Below are 23,760 nucleotides of genomic sequence, written 5' to 3'. Positions count from 1 at the left end.
CAACGACCCCCCTTGTCAGTCCATCCCAGGTGATCCCCTCGTTCTCTGGAGCGCGACAACGTTCCCGCCCCACAGAGAAACTGAGACGCGGTGTGCACGAGGTGAAGCAACAATCTGAGTGCCCACTCCCAGCGCCGGCGTCCCGGGAGGGCAGAGGGAGCGCGTGCTGAGAGCCGGGCCCGCGTGCTTAGCGGGGCACGTGACGTTCGTGCTGTGAGGGGGCGCGTGCCCGAAGCGGTGGGGGGGGGGGGGCGGGGGGGGCGTGTTGAGTAGGGCACGTGACCCTCATGTTATGGGGATGCGTGCTGAGGGCGGGGCCTGTACCCTGGGGGGGCGTGTGCTGAGGGCGGGGTCTGCAAGCTGAGGGGGCGCGTGCTGAGGGCGGGGCCTGCACGTTGGTGGGGGCCGTGTGCTGAGGGCGGGGCTCGAGTATTGAGTAGAGCACGTGACCCTCGTGCTGTGGGGGGCGTGTGCTGAGGGCGGGGCCTGTACAGAGGTCGTATTGTGGGCAACACGTGTTTGCTGAGGCGAGCCTTGGGCAGGCTAGACCAGCAGGCTTGTCGGGGGCGGGGCCTGAGCACTGAAGCCTGGACCCATACGCTGGAGGGCGGGTTATTTGGGCTGGGCCCTCCAGCTGCCCCCCCCCGCCCCCCCCCCCCCCCCCCCCCCCCCCCCCCCCCCGCCTGTGGCAGGCCGAAGGATGTCGTGCTCTGAGGCAAGGCCACGGGGCCTGGAGGAGGTGAGCCAGGTGAATGTGTGCTGCCTCCTCCAAGTAAAAATACACATGCAGGGGGCAGAGGTAACTCTTAATTGAGCTCAGGCCCTGTTGTGCATGTGCCCCGGGGTCCAAGCACTGGCAACGCGTGGGAGCACCATAAACAGCAAGGGGGTGGGCTCCAGAGATGGTGGTGGCACCATGGCCATTGTCCTGACATTCTCCCAAGCTCCAACTTGCACTATGTCTTCTCTTTGTGGGCAAACCCGGCTTCCAGCCCCCGGTCAAAGAGAACCATCTCCCCACCTACCTGATAGCCATATACTGTGACCTCAAAAGAAAGTTACATAGCGATGTTTCCAGAAAGTTCTTCATGGAGAAGCACTCCAGTTTGCTATGAGGTCAAACACCAGCCTTTCTTTTCAGAAGGTTCAGGAACGAGGTGATGTCAGATAAGCAGGGCACTTTCTCCACCCTCAAGGAGACTGACATGCAGACAGGAATACGGAATGTGCAGGACAACTGATTTTTTTAATTGTCCACCAATATTATTGCTGGGGCTTAAGTGTTTGCATGATGAATCTACTGCTCCTGGTGTCCCACCCCCACTCCCGCGTGCTTTTCCTTTTCTTTTTTGGATAGAAAATGGAAAAGGAGAGAAAAAGAGACCTGAAACATGCCTTCACCCCTACAGGTGGAGACCAGAGGCTTAAACCTGTGTCTTTGAGCATGATGGTGTGTGTTCCACCAGGTGTACCACTGCCCAGTCAGTCCCCAGGACAGCTATTCTGTAAGTCAGATATAAGGCAGGGAGCCGGGGCACTGAGGTTGAACCCAGGGGCAAGGTATGTCATCAGGCTTCTTTCCACCACTCCATGGAGCAGTGATTCTGCATATTTAACAAACCTGACCAACATCCTCCTCCAGGCAGGCTGCCAGGTCTCCCTGCTCTGTACCCATGACTCATTAATGCTACCAAGTCTCAAGACCAGTGCTTTCTTTTATAACGATTTTTTTCACCTATTTTTGTGACAAAGAGATCAGAGCATTGGTTAGCAGTGGTGTATGTAGGCCAAGCACCCAAGCAAGGCCCCCACGGTTATTAATCCTGTACTTTAACACTGAGCTACCTATCCTGGGCCTGTTCTAAAGCCATCCAGCCCTGAGCCACCTCAGCTTGAACACACACCTCCTTGCACACAGTCCTGGTTTCACTGTTCATCCCCTGGCACAGCAGGTTTGTTCAAAACAGCGTGATGCCCTCCTTGTTGGGACCATGTGAAAGCCTGATAGAGCTTAGGGAGAACCACCCCCGTCCTTGAATGGAGGTCTGAGAAGATAACCTCTTGGTAAGTCTCTCTCAACCGAGGTGAGCATAAGGGGGGAAATTCAGACTTGGTTCTTTCCTTCTTGACTCCCAGGTCCACAGAAACCCCAGTACTTCCCTCCATTAACTGCAGGCCACATGGCTGCAGATTCACTTATTCAAAGTCACCTTCTGATCACAGAAAAACACACCTTATCACACACTTCATCCCACACCTCAGACCCCAGACAAGAGAAATTCCAAACTATATGGCTTTTTGGTATCCATCCTCTCTCTGTCTCACCTTACGGGTTTAACCCCTATGCTTCTCTCAAATACCTTTGGATAATTAAGTTGCTTGCGTCATGGAGAATAACTGTCTTGTATCTCATTAATTCCTGTCATACAAGCCCCCTACCTTAGGGGCATGCCGACCGTTAAGAAACCTGTAATTTCTGACATATTTCAACAATAATTCCCTTCATTGCTTTTCTATTTAACTCATGTCCATTTTTGCTAATAAATGGATTCTAGGCACACTAAGAGTCCCCTGGTGTCTTTTACTTTGTGTCACCTGTCGTGAGCGAGAAAGAACCAGCCCGTTACCTTTCCCCTGGAGACCACCCCCGCCAGAGAGAGACCCCAAAACCTCCTGGCCTGGAGAACTGAGATGTTCTCAGGCTATCCACATGAGTTTTCATGGAGTCAGTCCTCAATGCCCCCCCAAACTTCTTATAAGCAGAACCCCTGAAGGTAGGCAGTTTACCCTTTCCTGTCTTCCCCAGGTGGTAGTTTGTAAGCTGCGGTGCCTCAGTTTCCCCAGCTGTATGGGGCAGGGGGATGATGCCTGCATTTACCCAGTGATGTGATTGAGAACACTAGTGCAGCCTCGCACACAGCAGGGCACTGTGAGAGTGGGGTTCAGCCTCAGTGTCTGGGCACCCTATTCACATGGGTCTTGGGTGAACAAAGGTTGGTGTCCCTTGGGTGAAAGTCACAAGTCAGTGGCACCCCAAAAAGCTGGAGGACAGACACTCCAGTGGACCTCCTGCCTATGGGCTCCTCAGCCCTGGAGTGGAGGTGGGGATGATGGGGACATCCTGGCTTTCTTATGGGGAGAGCTGCAGACACTTACGTGGGATGGTTAATAGCTCTGTGCAAGAAAGGCTCCTGTGTGCACATGGGTGAGTGTGTCTATCACCTGTGGGAAGGTGTGGGCAGCACTGAATACCTAACTCCAGTCTGTGAGGCTGACCCCTACCCCCAGCCCTCAGGATGAGCTTTATTGAGATTTGATTCTCCCTCAGAAGCAAGATTCCGAGCCCTGCAGAGTAGGCTTTTCTCCAGTCTCTCCCAGTACCTACTTCCCATGCCCACCATTCCTTTCCTTCCCACAGGAAGTTGGGGCCTCTGCCCTGAGAGCTCATGGCCCTGGCATGGTAGCTTGTCCCCATGAGAGCAGACCGTCCCCAGCTTCACCCACTTCCTCCAGACACAGCCAGTCCCAAGTACCTCGCAGTGAGCCGGGCAGATGCAGACTCTCCCAGCTCAGAGACTGTCCAATTGCCCCTGGTGAGATACACACAGCAGGTGGGCAGGCGGGTGCGTCACACACAGCGCTGTATTTGAAAGAGTCACAGGACCACAGTTACAGGTTTAAGCCACACTTGAAATTTCAGACTGAAATACAACCTTTTCAACAAAGAGAGTATTGGCCTCGTCAAACATAACTATTCATTCTATAGGTTATTTTACCCTGAAGTAACAGTTAGTATGAAAATGGTGGAGAGGTGGCTAAAAATCCCCTTCCTTTTTTTTTTTTTTGTAGAAAAAAATGACACAAGGATGTGAATGACATTCCCTTTCCTCCTCAGAAGCCAGCTGTGACAGTGCATGAGAGCACCCCAGCTGCCACATCTGCCCTGTGCCCGCTGACTCTCCTGTAGGAAGGGGACCCATGGTGGTACTGAGTGAGAATCGGCATGTGCCCCGGGGACGCATTCTCTGGTACCCCTAAATTCCAGGAAACACAACAGATTCTTGTGTGGATGCCAGCTGGACGCTGATACAAAGACTATGTCCAAACCCCCTTGGCAGGAACACTTGGCATGGCCGCTTTTAGGGAAAGTGACTTGAGGTGGAGGCATGGTTCAGCGAATAGCCAGACCCCTCTCCAGCCCCCAGGCACCTGGCTCTGCTGCTTTGGTCACTGAGGCCCAGCCTCCACAACCTCACTTTCTACATGGGCCAGGCCTGGTCAAGTGCCTCCCCAGAAAGCAGCAAGCAGAAGCCATCAAAATGAAGCTGGAGAAGACTGGGAGAACTGGCTGGAGCAAGAGCTAGTGACAGAGACCAAAGCCATGGCCAGTGAGGCCCCCAACCTATGGACCTATAGAGGAACTGGCTTTGACCATAAATGGTGGGGCCAGAAGTAGGGGACAGGCCAAGTCAGGGAGCCCAGGAAAGAGAGTATCTCCTAGGTGTGGTGTCAGTGACAGGATACTTCTTTCAACAAAGAGGAATCACAGAGAGAGAGAAGGCAGACAACTCCCTGACAGCAGTTCTAGAGAGGGAGCAGGGGCCCTCAGGTTCACAGGCCACTTCCCCAGGGCCCCAGGCAAGTGTTGACCATACAGGAACTTTTGCTTAAAACACATTATGTGAGGAGGGAGGTGGCACACTTGGTTAAGCACACACATTACCATGCACAAGGACCCAGGTTGGAGCCCCCACTCCCCACCTGCAGGATGGACACTTCACACACAGTGAAGCAAGTCTGCAGGTGTCTTTATTTGCTATTTCCTCATCTTCTCTCAATTTCTCTCTGTCCTATCCAATAAAACAGAAAAAAAAAAAAAGGGAAAGAAAAAAAAAGCCACTGGAAATGGTGGCTTTGTAGTGTTGGCACTAAGCCCCAGCAATAATCACCCTGATAGCAAAAACAAAAAAACAACACTGCACATTCTGCCACATGGTCACTCACAAGCCCACCTCCAGGGCCAGGTGATGGCACACCTGGTTAGGCACAAAAATTATAGTGCACAAAGACCAAGGTTCAAGTCCCTGGTCCCCACCTGCATGGGAAAAACTTCATGAGTGGTGAAGCAAGGCTGCAAGTATCTCTGTTTCTCTCCCTCTCTACCTCCCCCTTCCCTCATAATTTCTGTCTCTATCCAATAATAAATAAATAAAATGAAAAATAAAAACAAGCCACCTCCAACTGTCTGTCTTGAACTGACTCAACCAGCCTGAGCTTTCTGGATGGGGAGGGTCCTATGAAGTCAGGCTCTGGTGCAAACAACAAGTTGACAGAGTCCTAAATGAATCCTAAAGTTTTAAAATATTAGGGTGAGGTGTTGGCTTCTGTGCAGTGGTGTATGTGGGGCCAAGAAAGTATGTGCAAGCAGGTGTTCACTAAGGGGTCCTCGCCATGGGGAGACCTTGGATGCTCCCCGACTGGCTTCCACTGCTGTCTAGGGCATCCAGGGTCACTCAGGGCCTGGGTCCAAAAGTGGCAGAGTGGGTTCTCTTTGATACTCTCATGTCATCTTCACCCACATGCTTCTTCCTAGCACCCACAGATATCTGGGGACCCCACTGCTGCAACCCCATGGCATCACTAGCCTGTAGTGTACAGATTCATCAGAAAGACCTACCAAGGGTGCTGAGCATAGAGGCCACTTGAATTAAAAGGGGAAGCCAGGAAAAATGACAGGATCACCTTCTCTACACTGTCTCATCCAGAGCTCCCTCTGGACTCCCTCCTTCTGTGGGGGCCTCTAGGGAGTCCCATCAAAGCATCTCAGGTGAAAAGAAGGAAGGCAGATGGGGGGGGGGGTTGAGGCCACACACTGCCCCCAACGTGGAGTGGGGTGGGCAGAGAAGCCCTGACACCAGCAGGGGATGGAGGTGAATTAAGGGCAGCCTCCATGTTCAGCGCCTCTGGCAAGTGTCAGAGAGAACAGGAAGAAGGTGCTGCCCTAGTACCTGCCCCAGCCCTATGCTCTGAGGGCCACCAACACAGCCTGTGCCCACAGCAACACAAACCCCTTCGCAGCCTGTGTCTTAGAGACACACACACAGCTTTGTGGATCAGAGCAGGCCTTCATTTTGTCCCAGAACCCAACTGTTGGTATTAAAAAATGAACCCAGAGAGGGTAACTGGTTAGAGAACAGACTTCAGGAAGAGTGCTGTGTATCACATGGCATGGTGAGGTACACCCCCAACTGCATGTCCTCAACCAACTAAACAGGCTAGAGTTCTCTGAAGATGTAAAGCCAGGCCTTAGGGGAAAAAAACTTCAGAAATCATAAATGTTAACAGGCTCTAAAATAGACTGTTTAAATATATGAAATAAAGCTAGAGGTCACTGGAAGTGAATTTCTACACTGTGTATAAATTAATATAAACCTCATATTGAAAGTGCCGCTTCAGGGAAAACTGCAGGCCAGAGTTTGATAAGGGGAGAGGGCTGAGTACTTGTGATCCATGTTTATGACACAAAAACCTTCACAGAGAGGCATAACCAGAGAAGGACCTGTCTCAGTGTTCGCCACAGAGTTGACTTCCACTTGCCTTAATGGATGTGTCACCCAGAGCCAAGTGATACAATGCCCACAGCCAGCCCTGAAAGCCAAGCCCAGGAGAAGGAGGAGGGAGACCCAGTATGAGTTCTCTGATAGGCAGAGAGCTCTGTGCACAGGGGGTTGGGGGGTGTGGCCTGGGTGCCCAGCTAAGAGCTTTCTGGGTTCACAAATGTGCTGCCTTGGGGTCTGGCTTCTAAAACCAGCCCCTCTATCACTGGACTGTCAGAGCAGAACTGGAACCTAGCACATAGCACCTAGCTGTACCAGCTCAGCTATAGGCCTCAGAGGCCGTTCCATAGCTTGTATCTCTTGGAGCATGGGCCTCTGTTTGGGCAGAAATGCTGAGCTAAGGTTGCAAAAGCTTTTCTTCACCAACGATGGACAGCAAACTAGCCTGCTGAGCTGGATTCAGATCCCACAGCTATAAGCAGAGAGTCTGAGGTGATGCCCCACCTGGCCCCCAGCCACTTGTGTGAGAGTCCCCCTGTCACAAGCACCTCCTCAGCCTCCTTGCCTAATCATAGAAGCAAGCACGCACCAAAGGCCAAGGTGAGCTGGGAATGTGGCCTGGCTTACAAGGAACAGCACAGTGTCTGCCATCCTCCATGAAGGACTGAGTCAAGTAAATTCAGCAAAAGCAGCTCAGTAAAAGGTGGTTATTTGTTCTCATTTGACATTCTCACTTGAGACTTAGGTGTAAATATACACCCTTGAAAACACTGTGGCCTCTCTTTTGAAACAATACAGAGTGCCCAGTGATGCCATTCATCTGACCAAACGGTCAGTCATCTGTCATCCAAGTGACATGAGAGGCTCTGCCCACTAGTCACTTAGTGGACAAGCAAGGCTGAGGAAACACTGGGAATGTGTTTGCAAGTCCAAGGGACTTTCTTTTTCTGTCAGAGACAGAGAGAAACTGAGAGGCAGGGGGATATAGAGAAGAAGAGAGACACCTGCAGACCTGTTTCACCACTCATGGAGAATCCCCCCTGTAGGTGGGAACCGGGGGCTTGAATCCAGGTCCTTGTTCATGGTGACATGTGTACAGTTGTACCAGATGTACCACTGCCTGGCCCCAGGACTGCTGTCACCATGTGTTTCCTGGAAAGGAATGTGTGAAGAAAAGATCTAAAGAGACTCGTCACTCAAATGCACTATACTTGAGTGTGTGGATGACATGTAGGTAGGTGTGTGTGTGTGTGTGTGTGTGTGTGTGTGTGTGTGTCAACGTAAACACTTGCCAAGTAAACTAGTAACTGAAAGTTCTGCCCCACATGTTAGGGACCAGATGCCAAGTGACCTAAACAAAGCAAAGCAGCTGTGAGCTTAGCTCTAGCACTGGCCCACACCAACCATGGCCCCTTTGCTAAGAGACAGGACAGGACAGGGGGATGGAGGGTCCCCGAGTCCATGGTCAGTTTCAGTCCTCCAGCTCAATGAGGGCATCATTCCATATGGACACAAACATGATGGCAGGTGTGCCCACTTCCAGGACGTAAAAACCAATCAAGTCATTACAAAAATAAGAGTGTGGGTCTCTGCACCCCCCCTCCCCCAGGCCTGCCTGGCTGCCCACAGCTGCCTGCCGCTCACGTGTCTGGCGTGGCATTGGGCAGGTAGAGTGAGGACACCAGCAGGTTGTGGCCGAAGGCAGGGAAGCGACGGAAGGCCTCCCAGCTGTCAGCAAAGATGTTGTACTTGAGGAAGACGCGGTGCTCCAGGCTGGTGGCCAGTGTGACATCACGGCTCATGATATAGATGCCATCATTGTGCAAGGCACATGTCAGGTTCAGGCCCGACTTGGATGTATTCTCCTTGAGGTAGAGCCACTGGCGGGTGATGGTGTTGTAGGACTGCACGGTCAGCATGTCCTCGCTCTGGCTACGGCGCGGGGCGCCCAGCTCGTGCAGGCAACCACCCACAATGTAGATGGTCTCCTCCACTGACACCATCTGCTGCTTGCGAATGTGCACACTGCATGTCTCAAACAGGCTCCAGGCATCAGCCACCGGGCAGTACTGCAACACATGCATGTTGCGGTCTGTGGGGAGACACACGGGGCTGTGGCTGCAGAACCCTCAACTGCCCACCCCACCCCCAGGCACATCCACACTGAGCACCCCACCCAGGTGAGAAGCTAAACTGAGTCGGGAGGGGGGCCAGCCTTGCCTCTCACCCATGAGCAGGCCTCAGACTCACTGGGCAGCTCTGTTTCCTGACTGGAGGGTCAGGGCCCAGCAAGAGGGGGGCTGATGCCCTGCGACCAAAGTCCAGGGACAGTGGATGCTACCAGGGTGGTCTGAGATGACAGTTGTTGATTTTTTTTACCTACCTTTTCATATGAAGTTCACATTTTGAGGGCCAGGTGGTGACTCACCTGGCGAAGTACACACAGTCCCAAGCACAAGGATCAAGATTTGAGCCACCACTCCCCACTTGCAGAGGGGAAGCTACACAAGTGGTGAAGCAGGCCTGCAGCTGTTTCTCTTTCTCCCTCTCTATTTACCTCTCCCCTTGCAATTTTGCTCTATTCTATGAAAATAAAAAATTGAAAGAAAAAAAAAAAAAGAAAAATGGCTGCCAAAAGCAGTGGATTAGTAGTGCTATCACAGAGTGCAGAGATAACCCTTGTGGCAAAAATAAATAATAAATAAATAGGAAGAAAAGTGCTTGTGAGGTGTTAGAATGCCTAGCTGGGTTTTATTTTTTCTTTTCTTTTTTTTTTTTCCCCATGACAATGAGGATTCCTGTCTGAAATGCAAAGGACAGAAAGTACTGGGAAAGCCCACAGAGGAGCCCACTTCAGCCCTGCCACTTCAGCATAGACGACTGGCTTCCATCTCTTGGGACCCCCATCCTCATCCCCTTACCAGGTCTTTCCAGGCTGAGTGGACAAGAACATCCTCAGAGGCTCAGGGAACTAGAGCTGCCCCAGCCAGGCACCCAGGGCCAAGTCACAGCACAGGGTCCTGTGGACCCACACGAAAATCAGGAGGGCTGGCAGACTTGCCAGTACCCCATCCATGCTCCTGGGTACATGAGGATGCAGGGGACATGCTGTTCTGCATCACCTACAGGAAAAGTCTGTGTTCTAGACTCAAGGGAGAGCCAGAGCTCTGATGCCTACTCGGTAACTGAGAGTGGGCAGAGTACAGGTTTACAGGCTTGAGGCCCACAGCTGCCCTCCTGCACCACCCTTAAGAGTAATACTCTGTGCCCCTCCCCTCTCTCTCACTAAGAAGGGAGTGGAGCAGCAAAATAACTCACCTGGATAGTATACTGCTTTATCATGAGTGTGACCCAGGTTAGAGCCTGACCCCCACCTCACTGAAGAAAGCTATAGTGTCTATATTGGTGCTATAGTGTCTCTCTCCCCCTCTGCCTGTATCTAAAATGATGATGATGGTGGTGGTGGTGGTGGTGGGTGGTGGTTGGGCAGTGGCACACCCAGTTAACTGCACATATTGCAATCCACAAGGTCCTGAGTTCAAGCCACCAGCCCCCACCTGCAGAGGAAAGCTTCAAAAGTGGTGAAGCAGTGCTGAAGGCATCTTACTCTCCCTTCCTGTCTCATTTTTTCTCTCTACTGAATAAATAAATAAAATGTCTTGGGGGCCGGGCGGTAGCATAGTTGGTTAAGCGCACATGGCATGAAGTATAAGACCGGTATAAGGATCTAGGGGGATTGCTTCACAAGCGGTGAAGCAGGTCTGCAGATGTTTATCTTTCCCCTTCTCTGTCTTTCCCTCCTCTCTCAATTTCTCTCTGTCCTATCCAACAATGACAGGAATAACAACAATAATAAGAACAACAACGACAAACAAGGGCAACAAAATGGGAAAAATAGCCTCCAGGAATAGTGAATTCGTAGTGTAGGCACCTAGAGTCCCAGCAATAATCCTGGAGGCAACACACAAGTAAATGAATAAATAAGCAAATAAATAAATAAATAAAATGTCTTTAAAAAGTGGAAGAAATGAGTAAATAAATTTTGGGCTGGAGAGGCAGTACAGGTCTTACATGCAAGAGGTCCCAGCTTTGATCCCTCTCACTCTCTCTCTCAACAAATGGTTCACTGAAAGCATGGTGAATCTACTAGGGAAAGACAGAAACAGGCTGGAGGGATGGACCTGCCAACACCCATGTCCAGTAGAGAAGCAATTACAGAAGCCAGACCTCCCACCTTCTGCACTCGGAAAGAATTTTGGTCCATACATAAACATTAGGGGAAGCAAACCAGAGGGCTCTGAACCCCAATGCAATCAGGACCCAGAGATAAAGAGGGGAAAAATAAGAAAAAGGAAAGGATATCCAGAAGTAGTAATAGGTTTATGTGTGACTTAGAAAGGAAGAGAAGGCAAGATCATGGGCAAAAAATGGGCAAAAAAAAGATATATATATATGTATGTATGTATGTATGTATAGGCATAGGGGGTCAGGCTGTAGTACAGCGGGTTAAGTGCATGTGGTTCAAAACTCGAGGACCAGCATAAGGATCCCAGTTTGGGGCCCCGGCTTCACTACCTGCAGGGAAGGTCACTTCACAAGTGGTGAAGCAGGTCTGCAAGTGTCTATGTTTCTCTCCCCATCTCTGTCTTCCCCTCCTTTCTCCATTTCTCTCTGTCCTATCTGGCAGCAACAACAACATCAATAACAACAATAATAATAACCACACCAATGATAAAAACAAGGACAACAAAAAAGGAAACAAATAAATAAATAAAACATTAAATATATATATACACAGAAAGTCATAGTAATAATAGCCCATATCTATGACCTTGGGAGAACTACTGCAGTTCCAGTGGAGAGATTGGGGACACAGAACTCTGGTGGTGGAAAAGGTATAGAATTAATCAGTATTAAATCACATACAAAAAAAAAACTTAAAAAGAAAGAAAGAAACCATGGCAAATGTTCATGGGGGGCACAGAGGGCTCTCGCCTCTCTGGACGCTGACACCCAAGGGTGTGCTCCTCCCACTCACCTCGGGTGGTGTAGCCCCCGATGACGTAGATCTTGCCCTGACACTCACAGGCAGAGAACTCAGCCAAGGGGTTGGGCAGGGGCGCCACGAAGTTCCAGGCATCCTGCTCAGGGTTGTAACACTCCACATTCGACACGGCCTGGCCCCCGATGGCATACAGCTTAGAGTTCACGGCCACAAGCTTGAAGTTGGACCTGCAAGAGATGGCGGCCGGGAGCCAGGGGGTCAGTGCTCAGACAGCTGAGGGGTGGGAGCATGAGGCCTGTACCTGGGGCCCTGGCACCACCCAGGTGCACCATGATGGCAGCAGGGGAACTCCATGGAAGGTGGAACAGTGTCGTGCTGTGCTGGCTCACTTCTGCCTGACTATATCTATCTGAAATACAGAGCATGAAAAAGTTAGTTTGGAAGTGGTGGAATCACATCAGAGCTCTTCGCTTGGCAGGAGAGAGACAGAGACAGGAGGAGGAGAGAGGTGGCAGGAAAAACTGAAGCAGTGAGGGAACATTCTGGAGGCTACAGAAGTGAGTTCTCCCTTCTGCCTGGGAGCAGACCAATGACCAAATGACATCCGAAGGTCAAGCCTGTCCCCAGTACCCCCATGATGGGGAGGCTTCTTCAGACTCTAGTCAGGGTTGTGAGCACCTCAGCAGAACAGGAAGCAGAACCCAGGGAGACTGCATTATGGCCACACCAACCACATTCATGCCTGTAGTTTTGAGCTCTCAGGTTCAATCCCCAATGCCACCAGAAGCCAAGAGGCCCAAAGACTCTGTAGACATCCCCATAGGCAACAGGTAGGAGACATGGTCCTCACTCTTGTCTCTCTGGGGGTTTCCAGGTTCCTCACCCTAGAAAGCCCAAGGCATATAGCACCTGAGGGGGGTGTATCTGACACCCTACATACAGTACACTGGAAGGAGGCAGAGAGGGAATGATCAAGAGGCCTCCAGCCTGCAAGCTCAGGGCCTCACATGCCAACACCGTGGGCAGAGTCTGTCACGGCAGGGAGGACTCCACAGCCAGAAGCCATGGTGACCAGCCCCACGCTCTGTGACAGTGCAGATTTAGATACCACAGGTGCCTGGGGCCACAGTAAACACAAACAGAGTATTCAGAGCCATCCTGAGAGCAGATAGGAGGCACACACATCCCAACTTCAGACTCTGAGATCCAGCAAGGGCCTGGCCCAAAGCCAGACACAGCTCAGGGCTCAGTGAGATGGAAGCAAGAGCCCAGAGACTTCTTCTTCTAGCGTTTGCCAGCCCAGAGACTAATGCAGCCTTATATGGTCAAGTCCTCCCTGAGGAGGGAGCCAGCTCACACTCACTGGGGCAGAGAGCCTGTCAGCACAGGGAGCTGGGAAACATGGGGTGTGCACATGCAAAGAATGCTGGGGCCAGGTGGTGGCACACCCAGTAGAGCACACGCTTTACAATGAGCAAGCACCCGGGTTCAAATCCCACTCCCCACCTGTAGGAAGAACGCTTCACAGCAGTGAGGCAGGTCTTCATGTGTGTCTCTTTCTGTCTCTCTCCCTCTCTATCTCACCCTCCCCTCTCTGCCCTATCAAAAAAACAAAAGGAAAAAAATGGCCACTGGGAGTGGTGGATTCATTGTGTAGGCACTGAGCCCCAGCAATACCCTGCTAACAGTAAAAAAAAAAAAAAAAAAAAAAAAAAAGTTAAAGAAAGCAAGTCTGAGTCCTAAGTACAGCACATACAAAGCAAACTCAATGTGGGCTGAAAAGGTGTGAGCCTGAGGCACAGAGCTCCAGGAGATACACATGGGTGGGTTTCTCCACACTGGCCCCAGCAGTGATTTGGGGGGACATGACACCAAAAATACAAGAACAGAAACCAGTATTAAATGCAATTGGGGGGGAGGGGCTGAGATAGAGCTTATTCACTAGAGCACAATTTACCATGTGCAAAGACCTGGGTTCAAACCCCTGCCCACTACACGGGAGAACCTGCAAAGAGGGAAGCATTATGGGCGATGAAGCAGTGCTATGGCATCTCTCCCTGTCTCTTTCTGTGTACGTCTGTATGAAGCCCCAGAGGACAAACTCTAGGGGCATTTTTGAAAAAGTGGGGACAGGGAGTTGGGCGGTAGCGCAGCGGGTTAAGCGCATGTGGCGCAAAGCACAAGGACCGGCATAAGGATCCAGGTTCGAGCCCCCAGCTTCCCACCTGCAGGGGAGTCGCTTCACAGGTGGTGAAGTAGGTCTGCAGGTGTCTATCTTTCTCTCCCCCTCTCTGTCTTCCCCTCCTCTCTCCATTTCTCTCTATCCTATCCAGCAACGACGACATCAATAACAACAATAATAACTACAATAAAACAACAAGGGTGACAAAAGGGAATAAATAAATATTTAAAAAAGAAAGAAAAAGTGGGGACAACAAAAAAGTAAGAGACTACAATAAACCAAAAAAAAATTTTTTTCAAGGCAAAAAGAAGAAACAAAACAACAGGGTACCCCTTTGCAACTGACAGGAAACAGCATCTCTCAGGGCTTAGTATTCAAGGCAGGTTAAAAGATGGGCAGAGGCAGCCCGGGATGGTGGCACAGTAGACAGAGCACTGGACTCAGAAGTGTGAGGTCCCAAAATGCCACACACTTCTCATGTGCCGGAATAATGCTCTGGTTCTCTCTCTCCCTGTTTCTCTCCTACATAAGCAAGTAGATAAATAAAGGGCAGAGGAAATGAGTAGATGCTTCCCCAAAGAAGACATTATGCTGAGTGAAGAAGGAGAAAGACAAACACAGGTCATTCCACACAGAGGAGTCGAAAAAGAAAGGGAATGGTGGTCACAAACTGGGGGAGAAGTGGGGAGGAACAGGACAAGAGAGGTGTCAATCAAGGGCACAGACTTCTGGTTAGAGCAGCACTGGGGACCCAAGGAAGCACGAGGGTCATGCTCATGAACAGGGACTGACAGGCCTACAGGTGGCTGGGAGCAGGTCTCACTCTGGATGAATATCAGTGCACTTGAAACTCACCTCCTGGTCCTCTCAACAGGCTGGAAGAAAATATCTACAAGTCCACCCTGACAAAAAGTGCATATTCAATCCACCTGAGCATGGTCCCTACAAGTCTATAGGGCACACTTAACAGTCCATGGCTGCCTTATCTACAGAGACATACCTCACATGTGGTTGAGTGATGCTCAGGGGCACTCTCTCTCTCTCCTGTTAATAAACAAATCAAGCTTTTTCTCCCAAAGAAAACACCTCAGGGGCTGGACAGTGGTGTACCCAGTGAAGCGCAGATAGTACGAAGCACAAGGAACCTGCACCACCAGTTCCCCACTTGCAGGGAGGATACCTCACAAGTGGTGAAGCAGGTCTGCAGGTGTCTTTCTCTCTCCCTATTTCCCTGCCCATCTCAATTTCTCTCTATCCTACTCAATAAAATGGAAAAAAAAAATGGCCTCCAGGAGCAGTGGATTTGTGGTGCTGGTACCAAGCGCCAGTGATAACCCTGGAGGGAAAAAAAAGAAAGGGAGAAAGAAAGAAAACACCTCAAAATAATCCTAACCAAACAACAACAACAACAATACACACACACAACTGCTAAGAACCCAAAGACCTACTGAACACAGGAAAAAAATAATTTTTTCCAGGTGTATGAAGCATCATAACACTGACTTCTCCTGGGTGGAGGGTAGTAGATAGCATAATGGTTATGCAAACAGACTCTCATGCCTGAGGCTCCAAAGTCCCAGGTTCAGTCCCCCACACCACCATAAGCCAGAGCTGAACTGTGCTCTGGTTAAAAAAATAATAAAAAATAAAATAAAGGCAAAACACTGACTTCTCCTTCAAATTGACCTGTATATTTAACAAGGTTGCAATCAGAGTCCCAATAAGACTTAACAAGCTGAATTTACATTTTACCCAAAGGAGAAACTGTGCAAAAATAGGCCAAGAAAATTAAGAGAAAACAAAACAGAATGAAGAGGGTACTTGTCCTTCTAGACAGTAGCTAAAGGAGGCTCCTGAGCTACGGAGATTTCAAGTTCCCTAACTGAGGCAGGACTGGCCAAGCTCTTTAGAAACTGGAAAATTAATATAACTGGCTTTGTGGCGGACGGTGAGGACAGGCACCACTAGGAAACAAGTTTCTACCTTATATTTTAACTTAGGAGCAAACAAGCCCCAGCTAGGGCCAGATCCGAAAGCAAAAAGATGATGAGAGAGCTCACCTGGAGAGTGCCAGGTACACAAGACAGGTTCCAGCGTATGCCCCACTGCACTGTGGGAAGAAGCTTCAGGACTATGAGATCTTTCCCTCCCTCTTTGTTTCTACAGGAAAAACTTGGCCTAGAGCAGTGAAGTCCCAGCAAAGGCAAAATTCACTAACTGATTTTTTTTCTTGACTGATAATAAAATCTTGTCCTGGCAAGATGTAGAGAAGAGCTGGCACACTTGGACACCGCTCACAGGGGAAGAAATGACAGAGACAGAGACAGAGACAGAGAGAGAGAGAGAGAGAGAGAGAGAGAGAGAGAGAGTGTGTGTGTGTGTGTGTGTGTGTGTGTGTGTGTGTGTGTGTGTGTGTGTGTGTGTACACATGAGCCTGGGACCTAGTGCCTGCTCATTTAACCACTCTGGCCCAACTTGTCATTATTTCAGAATGAGGGAGGGAGAGAGATTGCTGCCCTGGGACTGTTCACAGTGCTCCCAGGTGGAGAAAGCAGGGCCTCTAGTCCAGAACCTCAGATCTCCTTCACTAGATGAACTATCTCCAGACAGACAATTTTCTGTTTAAGATTTATTGATTTGTGGTCTGGCAGGTGGCGCAGCGGCTAAGTGACTAGACTCTCAAGCATGAGGTCCTGAGTTCAATCCCCGGCAGCACATGTACCAGAGTGATGTCTGGTTCTTTCTCTCTCCTATCAATTCTCATGAATAAATAAATAAAATCTAAAAAATATATATTTACTGATTTCTGGGAGTCAGGCAGTAGCGCAGCAGGTTAAGCACAGGTGGTGCAAAGTGCAAGGACCATCTTAAGGATCCCCCGGCTCCCCACCTGCAATGGAGTCCCTTCACAGGCAGTGAAGCAGGTCTGCAGGTGTCTCTTTCTCTCCCTCTCTCTGTCTTCCCCTCCTTTCTCCATTTCTCTCTGTCCTATCCAACAATGACGACATCAATAACAACACTAATAACTACGATAATAAAACAAGGGCAACAAAAGGGAATAAATAAATATTTTAAAAAAAAAAAGATTTACCTATTTCTGAGAAGGAGGTGGGCAGGAGACCATGCGATGCTGGGGCTGGAGCTCAGGACCTCATGTTTGAAGCGTCCAAGGTTCCCAGGAGTCAGGCGGTAGAGCAGCGGGTTAAGTGCAGGTTGCACAAAACTTAAGGAATGGTTTAAGGATCCCGGTTTGAGCCCCCAGCTCCCCACCTGCAGGGGAGTCACTTCACAAGTAGTGAAGCAAGTCTGCAGGTGTCTTTCTCTCCTTCTCTCTGTCTTCCCCTTCTCTCTCCATTTCTCTCTGTCCTATCCAACAATGGTGACATCAGTAACAACTACAACAATAAAACAAGGGCAACAAAAGGAAATAAATAAATATTTAAAAATTGAATAAAGTGAATAGTCCAAGGTTCTATCCACTGAGTTACCTCCCAGGCTGCAGAAGACCATTTTTTTCAAGAGGAATTTGGTGGGAGCACTTCCAAATTTAAAGTGCACATGTGCTCTGCCCCAGCTGCCCAGGGGTTCCAGAATTTGCCAGCTAGAATCAGGGCACCTGTGCCCAGTCAGCTCCACTCAATGTGAAGGGGTCGGCACAAGCTTCTGACATCCATGAGATACACCCTCCAGCCACCCAAATGTGTCAGTGTCTGACACTTACGTCTGTCATTTTCACTCTGTTTGCCAATTTTCTAACATGCGTTTGTATGTTGCTTGGACACTATTATTTTAAAGAGCCGGGGGGTGGGGAGGCACCGAGTGGTGGTGCAGCTGGTCAAGTGCACACGTTACCATATACAAGGACCCAAGTTCAAGGCCCCACTTCTCACCTGCAGAGGGTAAAGCTACATGAGTAGTGAAGCAGGTTTGCTTTCTCTCTCCCTCTCCTCTTGACTTCCCTGTCTCTATCCAATAAATACTAAATAAAATGATTTTTTAAAAAGCACAGAAGGGGTGGGCGGTAGCGCAGTGGGTTAAATACACAGGCGTAAATCGCAAAAACTGGCACTAAGGATCTTTGATAAGGGGGCCCAAAGGATTAAATGGAAGAAGGAGGCTCTCTTCAATAAATGGTGCTGGGAAAACTGGGTTGTAACATGCAAAAGAAAGAAATTGAACCACTTTATCTCACCAGAAATAAAAATCAACTCCAAATGGATCAAAGACCTGGATGTCAGACCAGAAACAATCAAATACTTAGAGGAAAGCATTGGTAAAACAGTTTCTCACCTACACCTCAAGGATATCTTTGATGAATCAAATCCAATTGTAAGGAAGACTAAAGCAGAAACAAACCAATGGGACTACATCAAATTGAGAAGCTTCTGCACATCCAAAGAAACTATTAAACAAACAAAGAGACCCCTCACAGAATAGGAGATCTTCACATGCCATATATCAGACAAGAAACTAATCACCAAAATATATAAAGAGCTCAGCAAACTTAGCAACAAAAAAGCAAATGACCCCATCCAAAAATGGGCAGAGGATATGAACAAAACATTCACCTCAGAGGAGATCCAAAAGGCCAACAAACATATGAAAAACTGCTCTAGGTCACTGATTGTCAGAGAAATGCAAATTAAGACAACACTAAGATACCACCTCACTCCTGTGAGAATGGCATACATCAAAAAGGACAGCAGCAACAAATGCTGGAGCGGCTGTGGGGACAGAGGAACCCTTTTACATTGCTGGTGGGAATGTAAATTGGTACAGCCTCTGTGGAGAGCAGTCTGGAAAACTCTCACAAGGCTAGACATGGACCTTCCATATGATCCAGTAATTCCTCTCCTGGGATTATACCCCAAGGACTCCATAACACCCAACCAAAAAGAGGTGTGTACTCCTATCTTCATAGCAGCACAATTCATAATAGCTAAAACCTAGAAGCAACCCAGGTGCCCAACAACAGATGTGTGGCTGAGAAAGCTGTGGTATATATACACAATGGAATACTATGCAAGAACAAACTATCAAGAACAATGAACCCACCTTCTCTGACCCATCTTGGTCAGAGCTAGAAGGAATTATGTTAAGTGAGCTAAGTCAGAAAGATAAAGATGAGTATGGGATGATCCCACTCATCAACAGAAGTTGAGTAAGAAGATCTGAAAGGGAAACTAAAAGCAGGACCTGACCATATTGTAAGTAAGGCACCAAAGTAAAAACCCTGTGGTGAGGGGTAGACATGCAGCTTCCTGGGCCAGTGGGGTGTGGGAGTGGGTAGAAGGGATGGGTCACAGTCTTTTGGTGGTGGGAATGGTGTTTATGTACACTCCTAGTAAAATGTAGTCATATAAATCACTAGTTAATTAATATGAGAGGGGGAAAATTAATTGTATGTCTCGAAGTTTTTTAAAACACCTACTGAGTCTTTTTAATATATAGGCTGTGTATTTGATATGCGGACTCTCTCAAAAGCCTAGACCAAGTAAATTAGAAGCAACCAATAGCACAGCTATATACAAGATACTGGGTACTGTACAGCAAACCCTAACAAAAGGACTTTTCAAAGTTAACCCAATTACCAAATAATGTGATGATAACATTAACTATCTATCCACTGTCTTTTGGAACCCTAAGACAGCAGGAACCTCACATCTCCACTATAGAGCCTCTACTTCCCCCAGTCCTGGAACCCTTGGATAGGGCCCACTTTCCCATATGCCTCTCCCAATCCATATCAAATAATATTGCATTTGCCGATCGCAACCTAATCAACACAACGATTGCCACCTCAACATGCTTCACTTAAGACTGTGTCCAGAGACTTCACGTGTGGAATGACAACCCTTCAGCTTCATTACTCAGGTGAGACCTTTCCTTTCATAGTATACTCTAATTCCATCCCAGGTGGTTCACTTTCTAACAAAGTCCCAAAACCTAGATATACAGCAGTTTCTGTGAGAGAGAGCATATGTTCACACGTATCTATAAACTACTGCAAAATATATACCTGAAAGCAGAAGTACACTAGAGTTTGCAGTGAGTACCCCCCTAACACTTCCTTTCCACTAGTCCAAGCTTTGGGTCCATGATTGCTCAACAATTTGTTTGGCTTTGTATGTTAACTCTCGTTTCAGTAACCAGGTTCCAGATGTCATCAGGATGCCGGCCAATGTGTCCTGGAGCTCCGCTTCCGCAGAGACCCACCCTACTAGGGAAAGAGAGAGTCAGACTGGGAGTATGGACCGACCAGTCAACACCCATGTTCAGCGGGGAAGCAATTACAGAAGCCAGACCTTCCACCTTCTGCAACCCACAATGACCCTGGGTCCATGCTCCCAGAGGGATAGAGAATGGGAAAGCTATCAGGGGAGGGGGTGGGATATGGAGACTGGGTGGTGGGAATTGTGTGGAGTTGTTCCCCTCCTACCCTATGGTTTTGTTAATTTATCCTTTCTTAAATAAAAAAATTTTAAAAAATAAAGCACAGAAGGGGGGTGGGCGGTAGAGCAGTGGGTTAAGTACACAGGCGCAAATCGCCAAGGACTGGCATTAAGGATCCCAGTTCAAGACCTCCGCTCCCCACCTGCAGGGGAGTCGCTTCACAAGTGGTGAAGCAGGTCTGCAGGTGTCTATCTTTCTCTCCCCCCTCTCAATTTCTCTCTGTCCTAGCCAAAAAAAGCACAGAAGGGGCATTCTGAGGGCACGGCAGAAAACTGCACAGGCGCTGAGGAGACAGTAGGATTCTGAGAGGTGCTTTAATGGGGCTGAGACAATGCTCCAGGCTTCCTGCCCTGACTGAAATCTGCCTTTGGCCCTGAATGTGCCTTTGTGGCACCAGTGGAAGCTCAGAGCTGGCTTCATAGCAGCACATCTGGTGCTCAGATGTGAAACACAGCATCATCTCTGGGAATGAACAGTGCACTGAGAGGGAGTTGGAGGTGCTGGGATATACCTAGCTACAATGGTTGGAAACAGGCCTTTCCTGGAAAAGGACTGGGGTTTGATTCCTGGCAGCCCCCATCAAAATGGGGGGGGGGGGCTGGGAGAAAAGACCTGCAACCCAGGAGCTGGTGCAGCACATAAAGCACTCTATTCTCCAGCATGAAGTTCAGTCCCTGGCAATGCTCTGGTTCTTTCTCTCCTCCTCTCTCTCATAAAAAGTATTATTTCAAAAAGAAAGAGGGTGTCCAGATGGTAGCATACCTGGCTGAGCACACGATTACCATGCTTAAGGACTCTGGTTCGAGTCCTCATACCCCACCTTCAGGGGCACACTTTACAATCATAGAAGCAGGTCTGCAGGTGTCTCTTTCTCCATTCTCTCTTCCTCCACTCTCAACTTCTCTGTCCTAGTTCATTAAAAACTATTTAAAAAATTAAAAGGATAATAACCATCAGAAGCGGTGGATTCATCATGTAAGCTCCATGTCCCACTAATAACCATAGTGGCAATAAAATAAAAAAAATAAAAAAGAGAGGAAGGAAGGAAGAAAAGATGGCAGCCTGTGGATGTTGTTACCAGTAAGAGGGAGAGAGGCCTTTCTGCAAGGCCACCTTCTTCCTGTTTTCTTTTTTGCATCCAGGGTTATCACTGGGGCTCAGTGCCAGAACTATGAATCCACTGCACCTGGTGGCCATTTTTCCCATTTTATTGGAGACAGAGAGGAATTGAGAGTGGAGGGGAAGATAGAGAGGGCAAGAGAAGGAAAGACACCTGCATACCTGATTCACTACTTGTGAAGCAACTCCCCTGCAGGTGGGGAGCCAGGGGCTCAAACTGAGATCCCTGCACTACTTACTATGTGTGTTTCACATGGTGCATCACCACCCCCCTTTCGCATGTTTTCCATGGCAGCTGTGGAGTATTTCTGTCATCAGGATGTGGAGTGCTGCCCCAAATTATCTAACTCGGCATCAGAAATAAAGGGGCCTTGGGGGCCTCACACGGGGTCTCTGTGTGCAGTGGCCTTCCCAGCCCAGCAGGCCCGCCTCTGCCTGAGACATGCCCCTCTGTGGGTGCCAAGGACAGTCCCTCCCATTTCCTGGTGGTGCTGCCTTCTCTGGCTCTCCTATCCCTTCTTCCTGCACACCTTGGCCCTCACCCCAGCCCTCTTCCTCTCTGCAGTTGTCAGGTTCATGCTGGGCAGATGCACAAGCTGGGTTGGAGCCTGGGGAAATGAGATGCAAATGAGAGGCTGACACAGAGGATTAGAAGGCAGCTCAGTGAGTCAGGTGGGCACCTTGTCATGTATATGACCCAGGTGCAAACCCTAACACCACATAGGAAGTGACACGGCACCAGGAGAAGCTCCAATCCTATAGCGTCTCTCTTCTTTTCATCTCTGAATGGAAAAAAAAAAAAAAGGCCCAGGAGTGATTAAGTCAAATCACACATGCATGAACTCTCAGCTCCAATACATACATACACACACACACACAATATTACACATAAAGTCCCCTTTGATGATGAGCATCAGCAGGCCTCTCAGCTATCTCCTGGCCACTGACAGGTGACCCAGTATGCAAAGCTCACAAAGCCACTGAGTGGCATGTGTGTCCTGAGCATCAGAGTCCGGTCCTGAAGGGAAAGGACAGGTAGAAAAGGAAGCCATGGGCAGGGAAGTGGCATGCCTGCTTGAGCGCACACATAATGGGCAAGCGCCCGGGTTCAAGCCCCTGGTCGCCCCCCCACCCCCATCTGCATGGAGGAGGCCTAGTAAGCAGTCAAGCAGGTCTGCTGGTGTCTCTATCTCGCCATTTCCCTCTTGCTTTCTCTATCTGTACCCAACATATAGACATCAAAAGGAACGCAAAGGAAAGAAGAGAATGGAATGGAATAGGAAAGGATAGAATAAGATAAAATAGAATAGCCAAGTCACACTTCAAGGCAGCCTGGCGGGGAGGCAGAGCGCAGACCCCGCCTGCAGACCACTACCTCTGCTCTACCTGGCCAGGTGGCCCTGGGGCTCTGGAGCTGTCTTTGGGGAAGAGGGTGCCCCTGGGGGGGGCCTGGTAGGGCGGGGCACGCTCACCTCTTCTGGTTCATGGAGGCCACCTGCAGCCATTCATTGGTGCTGGGGTTGTAGGAGTGCGCAGCTGCGATCTCCTGGCTGGTGACACGGTAGCCGCCTACGATGAACAGGTAGTTGTCCAGGATGGCGGCGCCATAGCCCCGCACGTTGACCAGGTCAGGAGGCAGGCTGCTGGCCAGCGGGAACCAGCGCTCCGTACGCTCCTCGTAGCGCAGCATGGACGGCGGCTCGCCCTGGTAGGGGTGCGGCGCCAGCGGGCCCCCCAGGAAGTCGCCGAGTGCCACGAGCACCGGGGTGCCGGCCAGGCGCGCCTGGCGGAGGCGCTGCGGGAGGCCGCCGTCGGCCGGGCCGAGCTGCGGGAAGAGCGGTTGGCTGAGCACCTGGTGGAAGTGCAGCGCCATGAAGCGCAGGCAGGCGGCCTGAAGGTCGGGCAGCCCGTACACCTGCGCCAGGCGGTAGAGCGGCAGACAGTTGGACAGGCGCACCTGCGAGCGCAGCAGGCGCAGCAGCGGCGTCACCTGCAGGAACGACGCGGCCTCCACCAGCCCGCCCAGCAGGCCTGCCTCGTCGGGGTCGTCGCCTTCGCCCGCATCGCCCAGCAGCTGGCCTCCCGGCGCGCCGCCCGCGTTGATGAAGTCGAGCACCAGGCGCAGGCCCGGGGCGCTCAGGCCGCGCAGCTGCTGCTCATCTGGGCCGCCGGCCTGGGCGCGCAGGGCCTCGCGCATGCCCGAGCGGTACAGCGCGCGGAAGTAGTCGCTCTGCTCGATGAGTTTGCGCTTGCTCACCGGGAAGCAGCGATCCTCCAGGCGGATCTGCACCATCTCCTCGGCCGGCGCGGCCGCCGGGGCGCCGGGGCCCGCCAGCTCGCCGAACGGAGAGCGAGGCCGCTGGCCCGGGAGGGAGCGGGGCGACCGGGCGGGGCTGCCGCAAGCTGACCGCGAGTGGGGGAGGGGGGCGCCCGCGCTCGGGGGC

The 23,760-nt window shown here is 50.3% G+C and overlaps 1 protein-coding gene across 1 annotated transcript; it reads right to left on the bottom strand.

The window, feature by feature from the left end:
• Positions 1-3,624: 3,624 nt before the first annotated feature.
• Positions 3,625-23,741, bottom strand: KLHL42 (kelch like family member 42). The gene is made up of 4 exons (XM_060194575.1): positions 23,274-23,741; positions 22,789-23,141; positions 11,596-11,789; positions 3,625-8,649 (listed from the first exon to the last, which is right to left on the bottom strand). The coding sequence occupies exons 1-4, from the start codon at positions 23,607-23,609 to the stop codon at positions 8,198-8,200; spliced, it is 1,335 nt and encodes a 444-aa protein (XP_060050558.1). The 5' UTR covers positions 23,610-23,741; the 3' UTR covers positions 3,625-8,197.
• Between the last annotated feature and the right edge of the window lie 19 nt (positions 23,742-23,760).

This window comes from Erinaceus europaeus, chromosome 7, assembly GCF_950295315.1.
Source record: "Erinaceus europaeus chromosome 7, mEriEur2.1, whole genome shotgun sequence".
NCBI lineage: Eukaryota > Metazoa > Chordata > Mammalia > Eulipotyphla > Erinaceidae > Erinaceus > Erinaceus europaeus.
The sequence above is the reverse complement of the archived record's forward strand: the minus strand, read 5'-3'. Positions and strand labels throughout refer to the sequence as shown.

What these genes read in the sequence shown, in the direction of transcription:
- KLHL42 (XM_060194575.1), bottom strand. Translation starts at nt 23,609, where the DNA reads ATGGTGCAGATCCGCCTGGAGGATCGCTGCTTCCCGGTGAGCAAGCGC. An exon ending in GCCTCCATGAACCAGAAGAG is followed by an intron (nt 11,790 to 22,788) that starts GTGAGCGTGCCC and finishes CATCTCTTGCAG; the next exon opens with GTCCAACTTCAAGCTTGTGG. An exon ending in CGGGGGCTACACCACCCGAG is followed by an intron (nt 8,650 to 11,595) that starts GTGAGTGGGAGG and finishes GTCTCCCCACAG; the next exon opens with ACCGCAACATGCATGTGTTG.